Consider the following 12,983-nt stretch of genomic DNA (forward strand, 5'->3'; position numbering starts at 1 on the left):
TGCCAGGGTGACTGGTAGTGTTAAAAAAATTCTTAAGAACACTTCCAAATTTGGATAAGATTGCACTAAGCAAAACTCATGAATCAGCTGTAGATGATCCAAACACAACGGTGATTTTTATTACAAATTATTGATATTGCATGCTGCCTAAAACTATGTCAGAGGAAACTTCTATAGGATTTAAATCATCAGACACTATTTAAGGGCCAAATCACTGGCTGCTTTTTTGTAAATCGATATATTCATAGAAAATAACTTTTCTCACATTAAAAATTCAAAATCTGTAGACCTTTTGGTTAATTTTCATACCCCCATTTCAGTGTGAAATTAGAATGTCTATAATCTCTTTAATTCCTACTTGATACACACTTTCTCCATAATAATGGATACTCTCATCCAGTAAGTCATACAGTTCCAATTTCTTTTTCATTGATTTTCAAATTTGGGAGGTATATTAATTTCTCCTGTTAAAGTTTTATATTCATCAAACAGACTTTCAGAGTTACTTTCTCTCATTTATTGCAACTTGCAACTCTCAGTAGAAATGAGATAACAAAGAAGTAAATTTTGAAAATACTATTGATGAGTGTACTTCCATGAAGACCAGGAAAGTAAAATTATGTTACTTTTTTTTTAAACTTAAAATAATGCAAGTTTAATACACCTACTTTTCAATTTTTCAATATTTTTTCAGATATTTAATATTCTAGAAAAAGTAATCATTAAAAATACATAAAAATATTATGTAGGGGAACATATATTTCCTTTGTCTCACTCTCTAAAACACAGACTTTTACTAGATCTTGTCTTTATTTAAAATTTTTATATTTTGTTCTTTATGAATTTTTTGCATTAATTTTGATTTTTAAAAATACTGCACTATCATTTATCTCGATTATTAGGTTTTTTGGCACTGCCTTAACATTTGTGCCCAAGGTGAATACCTTGCTCACCTCACCCTAACGCCTGTCCTGACAGGGCCATGCCATGGCAGCACCTTTGACTCTAGGGTTCCCTGGTGGCAGTGGGGTGCCTGGTGGAAGACAGCCATGCCAGTGGAAAGGGAAAAAGTGCCCAATGAAGCAGAAGATCCCAGGAGGAGAGGGTAGATCCCAAAAAGTACAGTGGAGGTACCCAAGGGAGTATGCTGGTGAATGAATGTAGTGATGCTCAGAATATACTGGGGATGAGGAACAGCAGAAAAAAGTTAAAAAAAAAAATCCATGGATGCCACCTGTTAATTGTTGAGACTTGTGCCCTTGGAGACTCCCAGAAATCCATGGGAGTGGGGTGGGGAGAAGAGCATTGAAGGAGGCTGGGGTCCTGCAATTAGTAGTTAGGGATAAAAACCAATGGAACACCATTACCCAAGAAAGGTCTATACAAGAATACATTTCTGAAATGGTCTGAAGATGGATGTGTCAGGATATCCTCTGTCCCTTCTAGGACTTTCCCAGGTGTCATTCACGGGGCTTGTGCACAGCAGTGTCTGCTCTTTGCAGCCACTCTGGCCTCAGCAGGACCTGCCCTGCTGTCCCTCTCTGGCCTTCAAGGAGCCCTCTCCACACTTGAGGCCATTGGCACTGACCTTGCCCTGAACTTTTCCATTGCTCAGGTGGTCTCCATGGCTCTCGGCTCCCCCCTCACGCTTGATTCATTCCTCTCTGCATGGTTCAGCGACTTTGACTCATATTCAATCAGGCAGTTGTCAAGCCTGGGGGATGAGGAATGAAATGGTTTCTTTAAGTCTGGGCTATTTGGAGGCAGGAATAAATGTCATCTGAATATGGCTTTTCTTTTGCCTTCTTATTTATAAAGCTGATTGGGACTTACTTATTCTACTTGTCAGAATCAACTTGAAGTGAGTAACAAAATTTACTGTATTTATCTGAAAGCTGCTGTCTTGCTCAGTGGCAGCAATTTGCACTCCGAGCCAAGCTGGCCCAGAACGGAAACCCTGCATCCTCCCTGTGTTAATCTGCGTGATCTGGGGACCGAGACAGCAAAGAACGAACAGCACATACAGATTCTTTCACCAACCGCATCACTCAGTGTGTGACCCTGAAGACATCAGTTTCTGTTTCTGCATCTCACCTCCCTCATCCTCGGGATACAAGTGGTCACAACTTCCTCCAAATTTCCAGAGACGCACAGTTGCATCGGATACTGCCTCACCTCTCAGTGCCAGTTTTGCACTCATAACATCTTCACATTCATATTAAAAAATACATGGGATTCCCTTTTTGGTTTATCCATCTGTTTGATTAATGGTAACATTATGCTATATAGTGAGGTGCTTTCCCTTTAAATTAAGTTCCAACCTGGTTATTGGAACAAGAAGATGATCTGATTACTGTTAATATTAGCCAATTCTGGACTTAGCTATAATGTACACATAATGCATTACTGTGAAAATCAAAAGGCAAGGACTTTGCTATATTAAGTGAGTGGTTAAAGACATCATAAAAACGTCACTGTTTGTTCATAGTAAAACACTTAGATTGGAGCTGTTGGGGCTGCCGTGTAATTAATGTCTGCCACCTACTGAACGCTTACTGCATGCCTGCCATCTTAGTTCTCAAAACCAAATCATGAGACAGGTATTATTTTGTGAAAACAAAGGCTACATAGCTGGTCAACGGTGAAGCCGAGATCCTCTCTCTCTTTCTGTTGGTTAATTTTTTTAAATAAAAAAAAAGGAATAGATGGGTCATAGTGTCTAAAATTTCAGTCTCCTGCTGACTCATGTTCACCATCTATACAGTTCCCTTCTCCAGAGGCAAACAATGCTATCAGCGTCTTATGCAGCTATGCACACACAAGGAAAGACTCACAAAAATATTCCCCTTTCCCCCGTTTTCTGCACAAACAGCAGTATGCTGTGAAACACTGTTGCGTACTTGCTGGTTCACAAGTACACATGCTGGAGATCATCCCATATTACAAATACAGAGCCTCCTAATTTCTGTTTAGGGGTATATTATAATTTATTTAACCTGTGCCCTACTGGTTGGCATTTAAATTGTTTCCTAATTTGCTGTTACATCAATGTGGCAGGGAATGGCCTTCATATCCACCCTTTTGCATATAGGTGAATGGATCTGCAAGATACATTCCTAGAGGTGGAATCGCAGGGTTGAAAAGTATCTGCATTTGAATTTCACAAATATTGTCCTATAGGGGTTATCCCAACTTATAGTCCCACAGCAACACATGAGTTTCCTGCATCTTTGCCAATACAGGTTGTTATCAAGTTTTTTGATCATTGCCAGTCTAATAGATGAACACTGGCGTGCCACTGTAGTTTTAATTTGCCTTTATCATATTATGAGGGAGGCTAAGTGTTGTTTTGCTTGTTTAAGAGCTATTTTCATTTCATTTTCTGAAAACTCTTTATTTACTCTCCTTGTCCCTTTACCTATTAAGTTGTTGGGCTTTTTCTTTTGGATTTGAAGGAGTCTTTATATGTTAGTCCAATTCTAACCGAAATTAAGTTTGATATCAAGCAGAGGGTAAATATCCAAATTTATTCATTTCCCAGATGGAAGTGAGATCTGAACCCAGGTATGCCTACAAAGCTGCCTCCCATGATATCCTAGGCCTGCTGTTACTCTTCTGCCTCTGCGTTAACAGACTGCACCAGGGAACCGATATACTATATTGACAATAACAGATGATATTTTCTTCAGATGTGCCAATATCACCCTCAAGGGAAGAAAGGATGCCAAGGTACATGAAGGCACTGGACATGGATAATATAAGACATTTCAGTTTGGAAATATGACACCTAAGTACACAGCAGTGGGAATACTCTGGAAAGAAGGAGAACATATATGGACAGAAGGAAACCAATCAAAGGTTACTTTAAGCAGAGAAGGATGACAGCTAACAGGGTGGCGTGCGTGACACAATGTTAATGGAATTCAATTTGTATATCCACAATAGCCATAACGTAGCTTTGGTGAGCTCACACGTTGTAGTTTAAAGCTCTCATTCTGTTGCTGATTTTCAGTTCCGAGGATCAATATTGCTCCGATTCTGCTTTCACATATCATGTGTCTTTCCAGGTCCTCAGATCAACACGTTTAGATGGAGTATAAAATATTTTCATTAATTTAATTATCAAATTTTCCTAAACTGACCACCAAAAGGTGGTGTACTTAGTTACAAAAATTTCAAAATAATAAACTTTTATAAAGGGGGTAAAAAAGGATTGAAAGGCGCGTGTGCCCTTACTGGATGCTACAATAATTCTAGTAGCAAACTGCAAAAAAGGCCACAGCTGCAGGCTCAGCTACTTGCCCCAGACTGTGAGACTGAGATGGGAGAGAAAGGAAAGAGAATAATTAACACAGGTGTGGCCTCCATTCATTCTAAACTTATGAAACTATGGAAAGGAACGGGATGGAATAGATGTTGGCATGACACACGAGAAAAAGCCTTCACAGCCAACATAACAGCTTAACCGAGATTGCAAAGAAATGCTTTAACTTCTTCAAGTCAAAAAATCATTTTAATGTTTTTAAAATACACTTAGGAATTGATTTGAGGCTAAGAACTCGCAATCTCCACACAGCATGTTCTGTTTTGTTCTCCAGCCCTGTGAGCATCCTGTGCAGTCCGTCAGAATCCGAGATGCCATAGTCTAAACCCCTAGCTTAAAAATGGTGCCACCCAGGCTGGCCCAGCGCAGCGGTTAAGTTGGTGCTCCCTTTTGGTGGCCCGGGGTTCACTGGCTCGGATCCCGGCTGCGGAGCTATTCACCACTTATCAAGCCATGCTGTGGTGGGCATCCCACATATAAAGTAGAGGAAGATGGGCACGGATGTTAGCTCAGGGCCAATCTTCCTCAGTAAAAAGAAGAGGATTGGCAGTGCATGTTAGCTCAGGGCTAATCTCCCTTAAAAAAAAAAATGGCACCTCTCAACCTGAGACAAAGATGCAGACAGACAGGTCCTTCCTACTCTGGATCAGACAAAATGGGGCAAAGCCAAAGATTGCTGAATTTAGAGGAAATAAAGTGTTACAAGCAATGAGCCCTCCTCTCCTTGCTCTACTCCCAGAAGCAAGGGAAAAATGAAAGAGGTCCTTATGTAGTTGGGTGTTTTTGGTGGAGGAAGAGTTCCTCAGAGTAGAGAATGGTTTCCATCTAGAAATTTCTGAAGATGGCAGTACCAGAGAAGCATCATGGGCTGTCAGATAGAGGGGAGGGCAGTCTAAGTTGTTCCTTGGAGAGTGTGAACCACCCTCTATTTTCTGAGGGCCTACAATGGCGTGCAGGAGGTGTGAATGCTTCTGCTTGCGGAAAGTCAGCTGAAAGGTAAGGGTTTCAGGAGATCCCAGCATCAGGGGCAAGAGGATATACATCAGAGGGATGTGACTGCGTGCCCATTCTGGGACCCCGGGGAAGATGTGACTGGAAACTCAGAAGGATGGCCAGCCCCAGAGAGCCACATGGTGGCCAGGTGAACACTGCAGCTCCTTTAAGAACATTCGAGAATTCAGACTCTTCACTAGTCCATGCCAATTTTGACTCCTGTTCCTCCCAACCTTGGTCACACTGTGGAGTTGTCATTACCTGCACTGGCATAGGCTGTCACCATTGCAGAGTGAGGGGGCAGGAGGATGTGGATCTCTGAGCCCAGTTTTGGTGTTTTCGCATGTGATTCTTGTGGAGGCCCTCTTGGGGAAACTGATACTCTATGTTATAAAATAGCTAAGTAAATTCCACAGCAAAGAGCATCGCGTAGAAGGAACCATGAACAGAGGCATAGGAAACCTCACTCCAAGTCTGTTCCTGAGTCTAACTTGTCAAGTGACTGTGGACTTCGTAAGTCTCGGGTTCTTTTGTAACTAAGAGAGTAGACATAGAAGATCTTTAAGGCATATTCCAGTTTAGTTCTTGGAGTCTAACTCTGGATACATACTTTAAAATACTAATTTTATTTTTAAATTAAAAATGTAACACATGCACAGAGTAAGCGGGAAGGAGATGTTTGTCTCTTTCCTTGTTCAGATGCTCAATCTCACATCAGGGGTCCCCCGAATTTTCTAGGCTTAGATAGATATATTATCATATTAATATTTTCATATCAGCACATATAGAAATACCTCATTCATTTTTCCTCCCTGCAGAATACTCTATGATAACACACGCACGATGTTTTATTTATGGCACAGAACGAGAGACATTTAGATAGTTTCCCAGTGTTTTGCTACTACAAACAATATTGCAAAGGATCTTCTTCAGCATATGTACATTTCTCTACTGTATTGCTAGAAGTGGAATTGTTAGCTCACAGGTTACGTGCATTTGTTATTTTGATAGCTATTGCCAAATTGTCCTCCAAAGAAAGAAGCTCTGCTGGTTTAGATCCCCACTGATAGCACACTCCAGCACTGCTTCCCGCATCCTGTCAACACCCAACTGTCAATGCTCTTGATGTCAGCTAATCTGATAAAAGCTGACACTTTTTTGTTTTGATTTGCATTTACTCATGAAAGAGGTTAAGTATCTTTTCAGATGTTTCTTCTTCTCTCTTTCTCTCTGAACTTTGCTCCTTTTTTCTTTTCTTGTCTCATTGGCCTTTAATTTATGAGAATTCTTAATTCACTAAGTAAATTAGCCCTTTGTTGTCTCATATATATATATATATATATATATATGTATATATATATATATGCTTGTCCATATTTGTTAGATTACAAATGTCCCCTGCCTATATTTTATCATTTGATTTTTGACAGTATTTATGGTATATTTTTGCTTTATACAAAAATTTAAATTTTATGTTGTTGAATTGATTATTTTTTTTTTTAAGTCTTACGGGCTCTATGTGTTTCCTAGAAAGGCTGCTTCCACACGAAGATTGTAAAAGTAAATTCTCGTGTGTGTTCTTCTAATACTTTCATGTTTTCACTTTTAACTTTTCAATCCCTGAACCATCTGGAACTAATTTTTTTGTACATTGGGATTTAACTTTATTTTTTCCAAAAGGTTAACCATTTGTCCCAGCATTATGTATTAAATAACCATCCCATCTGGCTCTGAAATGTCACTTACTTCATCTACTAAACCTTTCCAAGGATTGGGGTCTGGTTTTGGACTCTCTCATCTTTTCCGTTGTTCTGAAAGCCTGTTTACGTACCAGGATCAAACTATTTTCATGGCCGCAGCTTTATAACAGATTTCAGTATCTGGTAGCCCACTGATACTTGATTTTAGGGGGAAAAGTCTGCTCTCACGTTTATACAGCAGGGACAAAACTAGCCATGTGGATCATGAGGCCACCTGTTCAGAAGCAGAAAGGGCAGCCTGTTCGACAGTAGGAACTTCCTGACACTCAGCCTGGCTCACATTTCTAACATTCACTTTATTGGATAGAAGGTCTTCACTGAGGCTTTGGACCTAAGAGGGCCAAATGAGCCAGCAGGTGTACCCTCTCCTCTGACAAATGGTCTCATTTCCAGAGGGGCTGTGACTTCCTGAGCTCCCACGTTGCCTCAGTGACCCGTGGATCACGGGACCTCAGGCTCCCTGATGGTCGTGATCTGACGCAATATTCGGGTTGCTTACAGATGCACCTGGTCAGTAATGGCTTCAACCAGCTTTAGGAAGTGGGGGCTAAATCCATGCCCTGCTTGCTGCTACTAGAGCAGGAATTAGAATTGACTGATGGAGTAAGATAGCACTGACCCAGTTCAATCATTCATTCCTTCTGTAAGTACCCACAAACACTTACTGTGGACCAGTGTGAGTCAAACGCTGTTAGGGCCAATGCATATGCCCATTTGTTTATTCATTCATTTGTTCCTTCGTTCCTACCTTCCCTCCCTCCCTCCCTCCTTCCTTTCTTCCTTCCTTCCATTCCTCTCTCATTCTTTCACTCTCCCTCTCTCCTATTTTTCCCCTGGTCAGGCAGTCATTTCTCTACTCCTGTAGAATTCTATGGTGATGAGGGAGGGATATTTCCAGCCTTAAGCCACTAAAGTCGCTCCTTTCACTCCAGCCTAAACCTAAATACATGAAATCAAGGCTTGTATAAATGCAGTGGAACTAACACAGATGGAGTCCAGGCTTTTCCATACCTGGTCCAGACCATGTTAAGAACCCAGGGAAATGTAGAAGCAACACAGGGAGAAATTCAGCCATCCAACTCCCAGTTTGTCTGCTAACCTTAAATCTCTTAAACCTTCACCTCTCTCACATGTGGATGAGGCCATCAGCACCTGAATATTTAATAACATTAAGTAGAGAGAAGACAAAATCACAGAACCACTGAAATCCTCAAGTCTAATCAGAGAGGTAAAGTGGTTAGCTCATGGTCACACAGCTAGTTAGTAAGACCCAGGTCCAGATCCACTGATTCCTACTCCAGGAATCTCTCCCTTGGGTACACTTTCTCTTGAACTCCTGGAAATGGGAACCATCTGCTTGCCTTCTTAACATAGTAATTACTTAATTATTTAGTGTACCAAGTAATTGGGTAATTTTCCATTTTTTAAAAAATGTTCTTTACATGAAATCTACAGAGAACTCTAATATATCAGACAAAAGCTAAGACATCTTACCAAGGTGTAGGCCAGAGACACAGAGCCCACAGGCCAGGCCTGGCAACACCCTACAGAACCCCTGGGACTCTTGTACTGTCCACAGTCTGTCCACCTCCAACATCACTGATGACTCAAAAGTCACAACAACATACTGCACTCCCCAACTCTATGATTTCTTCTATATCACAAAACCTTTGCATTGCTAAACTAGAAAATGGGTCTTTAATCTTCCTTTCCTTTGAGACTGTAAAGTTTTAGTCTGTATAGTTTCTAGGCGAACAAAAAGAAGACCTCATCTCTGAATCAAGCAGGAGTCGTCTTTGGAATTTACTGCTTTTTAAACATTTTTCAAGTAAAATTTGCTAAAGCAGCTGATCAAAAGATGGGATGTGGTATTCTACTCTGGGGAAATTAGTCTGTCCATGAACGATCCGGCCTCAAAGCTACCAAAACATGTCAAGTGGGTGCCATTCTGCTAAACAACCTGCCACTTCCCTTCGAGTGAACCAGCTTGAAGAGGGGATGCTGAGGAGGGCACAGCACTGCGGCTGTGACCGCAATCAACGTCCCAGGAAATCCGAAACCGAAGTGCACAAACCTGCCTCATGGGAGAGCCTGGGTTCTGATACTACTCTTCTTAGGTATCAGATTGAAGGTTTCCCATTTCTTTGACTCAACACTATGGATTTTCTCCTTTTGGAAGCATTAGAAAAGTCTGTCTGGAAATTAAGATTCCAATTGATCTGTTTGCACTAGAAAATATATGAGTACACACACACACACGCACGCATGCATGCATAGCTTTATGAACTGCAGAGTACCATGAAGATGTCTGTGGTTATTTGGGAATATTATGGAGGGAATGGAAGCTGGGACTAGAAAAGGGAGATAAGGGAGGGAGCAGGGCAGATGCCCAATTTCTGCAGTGAGGCTGTGCAGTGATGAAGGAAGCTGGGCCCCGCACATCTGGGCCTTGGACATGTGTGTATGGGTTTGTGAGAAGAGGAGCTGCTCGGAGGGGCAGCAGGATACAGAGCATCTGGGTCTCAGGAACTCTGGGAGCCAGGGGAAGTCCTAAGTGTTGTGGAAGGGATCTTGGCACCCCTGAGGTGCATGGGGGTTCTGACCTCAGCTGTGGCTGAGCAGGTTAAACAGAGTCACTCGGTGTCTCTCCAACCTCAAGCATCTTGAGCATCGCTGGGATCAGGAATCAATGTTATTATTTTTACTCTTGATGTCCCTTGTTCACATGGCTGGTCCTCTGAGGCTACTTCTTTTAGCCTTGGCTTCTGGCCTCCCCCTCGATTACTGCCTAAGGCTCTATTCCCCTCGAGCCTAGCAGGACCGTATCCCAAAAGGCCCAGGCTCTGGTGGGCAGAAGTGGGTAAGGAATGAGGTTACAGGCTCTAGCAATGGCTATATTCTCCTGCCCATGGTGGGCATCAGGCAGTCCCCTGATCACACTTACATAGTTGCCCTGTATCCCTACCTTCATCTGTCCTCTCCTCCAGTGGGAGCTTCCTAAGCAGGGACTGTCTATTCAACTCTATCCTTCGAAACACTTGATACAGTGGGTGCTCTATAATGCTCACAGTATCAGACTGCCACTATCACCACTTTCAACACGTGTTCATCTAGAATCCAATAGATGCTGGGCATTGGGGACACAAGATAACTAAGACAGAAGCCCCGTCTCCCTGTAGCAGAGCGGACAGGATAAATTCATCAGCCATAAAGACAACCCACAGTAAGATTGATTGGTGTCAGATGCATGGCTTAGGCCAAGTCCTAGAGGAGTGTGGGGCTGGAGTTGTCACTATGGGCTGGTTCAGAGGAGATTATGAGAATATGGAGGAGGGAGGCTGGGGATGATCCAGTTTAGCAGCAACGCCAGGAAGAAAGACACAGGGTTCATTTTGAAGGAGGGACCTCCTCTGCATGTTTGTGAGCATGTTCCTCCTGACAGCGATCTTCACCAGGCTGGGCCTGCCCTCTCCCTGAGAGGTGATGACTCTGGATTCTGTCTGCTCTTATCTCTTCAGGCCTTTCCCAAATTCCTCTCCCTTCTCTCCTACATTGTTGGCCTTGCCATCTCAGCATCAAACTACACTCAGCCTCTCTCATCTGTTAAAAACACACAAAAAGCCCAAATCCTCTCTCAGTAACATTTTCCTCTTGTTTTAAAATGTGGGTTTTATTATTCAGGGATGGTAGGGCCAACAGATCAGGAGACAATTGATATTAAAAAGATAGTTGTTATCAAAAGATTGATAGTTCCTGAGAGAAGGAAGCAGGGCCACAGGAGGAAGCACCAGGGTGGGTCAGGAGGAAGAGGGAGTAAAGGAAAGCATGGATGAGAGCCTTTATTATGGTTTCCACTGGAAGGAATGGGAAAGGAAGTTAAGGATTGGCTGGTTTGAATGATTTCAGAGGGCTCTGGGTATGGGGGCTGTCCCTCGTTGTCTGGCACCTGGCTCTGGAGTGACAAGGGCTTTAGTGTGAGAGCCTGGCAGAGGAGGTGGTGGGGTGTGGATGTGGGCTCTGGATTGGTTGGGTTGCATCTGCAAGGAGTACCCGTAGGTGAATTGCTTACTTCTTTCGGAATTAGTAGTCTCTTTAGGGTCAGCAAGGCCCCAGAGGTCAAAGCATAAGATGGAGAAACTAGGAAATAGAGTTATTAGACATGTCTCCTTAGTAACCAGGAGGCAAGGGCGTCCAATCAGTTTTAACCTCCTCACCTCCTACTCCCTCTGCGAGCAATCCAGGGTCCATTCCACTGAAATTGCTCTCCGCCAGGCTCCAAAGCTCCCTGATAAGTCAAAGGGCCACTTCGCTGGCCTCGGCTCAAGTGCTGTTTCAGCCCATAGTGTATGTGTTTGACTTCTTCACTGTTTCTCAAATGCTTTTCTTCCTTTGGCTTCCATACTACTCTGACTTCCAAAGTGCCAGTTTCCCTTTATCTCTGACTTTTCTAAAGCCTCCTCCTCTGCCCGTCCATTGAATGTGAGCACTCTCAGACCCCCATCTCTGAACTCTCCCAATATGAGGAGTAGAGTGAACCCAGGGATGCTTCAGTGGCTTCAGCTGGCCTCTCTTCTATGTCTATCTGCTAAATTCCAGAACCTTCTGCTCATTGAATATCTCCACTTATGTCTCCCGTCTCAAATGCTACATGCCTCAGATTCAACACACTGTCTGTTTTCACACAAACCAGGTTGTGGTCCTACATCCCTGTCTCAGTGACTTCACAGCACCATGTCATCTTTGACTAACCCCATTCTCTTACAACCACAGCTCAGTAATAAGTAAGTGTGCAGTGTTTCCCTCCTGCATGTTGACTGACACCAGATTATTACTTCACCTCCTCTGCTAACACCTTCTTTCCAGCTGCCATCATCTCCCACATGGATGGCTACGCAAAGCCTTGCAACTAGACTGCTCAGCCCAGATTCTCCCCTCACTCCTTCAAGGTAAGCAACATGCTGAAGCCAGATGACCATTCTCAAACGTGGGACACTGATGTGGTCAGTTTTGCATGTTAGAAAGATGGCTCCCCATCAACTCAGGATAAAAGCAAAAATTTCTATGACAGCCTTCCAGACTCTTAGGAATCTTCATTAATTTCTCTCCCTCAGACTCACCTCCCATTACCCTGGCATAAGACCAGGTATAAAATGACAGTCAGTTCTAGAAGGGGCCTGTCAGCAAGACTTCAAATGCAGACAGTCATTTGATTTAGCATTTGGTCCAGATATCTGGAATGTGTTTTGACCCTTGCCCCTATTCTAGATGACAATTCTTCTGACCTTGATGCTTGCAGTTAGCGTTGTTCAGAGATACCTCTAATTCTTGCTCTGGCCACACACATCATGCTGTCTGAAGACCCTGGCCTTGCCCCGGCTGTTTCCTCTGCCTCCTCCTCCAGGCCGACTCCTACCCCTCATCTCACTCAGCGTGGTGATCAGCTGTGTCCAGAAGACCTCACAGACAGGTGAGAAGCCCCTCGGTGCTTTCACAGCCCCCTGTGCTGACTCCTATTAAGGTATTTATTACAGCACATTGAAACTTCCTGCTTTCTGTCTCTCACACAACTTTATGTTCTTATACACAGGACCAGTCACATAATCTGTGGGCTCAGTGGAGAAGGAAAATATAGACTCTTTTGTTAAAAAATTATTAAGAATTTCAAGACAACAGCAGCAGAGCATTAAACCAAGCTTGGGGCCATGGAATGACTGTATGCCTACGAAGGTGGTCCTGATATGGGGCAGGAACTGGGTCATATTCTCTGTTGTATCTCTAGGTAGAATAACTTGGCCTGGTACCTGGTACCCAGCAGGTATTCAGTAACTAATTGGAGAATTTATGAATGGGGAAATACGTGAGTATCAGAACTAGTTGTTCCCTCTACCCCCACCATCAAATTAAAA

The 12,983-nt window shown here is 42.9% G+C and overlaps 1 protein-coding gene across 9 annotated transcripts in view; it reads right to left on the reverse strand.

Moving 5' to 3' along the window:
• Nucleotides 1–12,983, reverse strand: part of MYRIP (myosin VIIA and Rab interacting protein) — a 340,832-nt gene that overhangs the window by 105,530 nt on the left and 222,319 nt on the right. For 2 of the 9 annotated variants that reach the window (XM_070577186.1, XM_070577184.1), the window contains exon 2: nt 1,589–1,714. The exons of the other annotated variants lie outside the window; for them this stretch is intronic. In XM_070577186.1, the coding sequence (XP_070433287.1) occupies nt 1,589–1,608 (20 nt within the window). In that variant the 5' untranslated portion in view covers nt 1,609–1,714. The remainder of the gene's footprint in view (nt 1–1,588; nt 1,715–12,983) is intronic. 9 annotated transcript variants of the gene reach the window in all.

Source organism: Equus przewalskii, chromosome 15 (assembly GCF_037783145.1).
Source record: "Equus przewalskii isolate Varuska chromosome 15, EquPr2, whole genome shotgun sequence".
In the NCBI taxonomy this organism is placed as follows: Eukaryota; Metazoa; Chordata; class Mammalia; order Perissodactyla; family Equidae; genus Equus; species Equus przewalskii.